Raw genomic sequence first — 1201 nt, forward strand, 5'->3', positions numbered from 1 at the left:
TGTTTGTTTAGGCTTTAAACGCAGTGTTGTTCTTCCTGTGGTAGAAGTCTCATCAACCCTGACCCAGAGTCCTCGGAGAGACCCGAACACTCGCAGGGATCAGCCTTCTTAGCACCGGGTATAAACTGTAAGTGTTCTGAATGTGAGCGTCTGGAAACAGGACGTTTAGCTGATGAGCAGAACGGGTTCAGAAGGACTCGAGCCGCATCGATCACATTCATACAACTTCAACAGCCGTCAGGACAGAACTGCAGAGATAAATGTCCGTTTGTGTGTTCGGTGGGTTTCCAGAAGGCTTCTGATCGGCTGAAAAGACCTCGCAGCGTTTAAAAGGAGCTGTGGAAGGTAAAGCTGTAACGTCGCTGTGCAGTTCCTCCGCTGAGGGTTAACTCAGGTTTACATCTGAAGGAGTTCACTGTGTTGTTGTACGCAGACGATGTTGTGCTGCCGGCTGAAGGAGGAGGATCTACAGAATATGTTGTTTCTCACTGAGTTCTGCTGCTGCTGTAGTTTCTGGGTATTCACACAGGTGTTCCTCTCTGGCTGCTCAGGTGAGGTGAGCTGGACTCTGCTACAACAAGGACAGAGTGAGATCAGACTGGTTTTATTAACACGTCAGCTGACGGATCAATAAGTTTCCTGTAGTCCAGAACTCTCCGGGCCGCAGACACTCGTGCTGCCTTTGAAGAAGCTGATTGTCAGTAAATGTAGAAACAACTGATCCTGCAGCATAAACACAGTTAGACACAAGGAATGCTTCAGTGATGAAATGTTAAAACCTAAATGATTACGAAGCAGAACTGTGTGTTCAGGTCCGGATGGCCCGGTGAAGAGCGGGAATCCTTCCTGATGCAGGTTTCCAAATGTCCCCGAGGAGCAGAGCCTGAGGAGCAGTGAGGAGCTCAGAGGAGCTGCTGCTGTCAGGATGTTTAATGTTCATACTGCAGAACAAACCTCAGCAGGGATCCATCGGTTTCAGATCAATGAGTGTGATCGGTTGTCTCACCCTCGTTCTCCGTGTGACCACCAGGTGGAGCGCTTCACACAGGAAGTGCAGGTGACGGAGGCCAGGTGTTTCTATGGTTTCCAGATCGCCATGGAGAACATCCACTCAGAGATGTACAGCCTCCTCATCAACACCTACATCAGGGAGCCCGCAGAGAGGTGAGACCGGGTTCTGGTTCTGGTCCCTGCTGGACCC

At 50.3% G+C, this 1201-nt stretch overlaps 1 protein-coding gene across 1 annotated transcript in view; it reads left to right on the plus strand.

Annotated features, from left to right (window-relative positions):
* The window catches only part of LOC118340437, an 11599-nt gene extending 10404 nt beyond the window's left edge, over positions 1 to 1195 (plus strand). The window contains exon 6 of the mRNA XM_035678400.1: positions 1031 to 1195. Within this exon, the coding sequence (XP_035534293.1) occupies positions 1031 to 1168 (138 nt within the window). The 3' untranslated portion in view covers positions 1169 to 1195. The remainder of the gene's footprint in view (positions 1 to 1030) is intronic.
* The last annotated feature ends 6 nt before the right edge of the window (positions 1196 to 1201 follow it).

Source organism: Morone saxatilis, unplaced genomic scaffold, assembly GCF_004916995.1.
Source record: "Morone saxatilis isolate NCDOM2014 unplaced genomic scaffold, NCSU_SB_2.0 Contig7, whole genome shotgun sequence".
Taxonomy (NCBI): Eukaryota; Metazoa; Chordata; class Actinopteri; family Moronidae; genus Morone; species Morone saxatilis.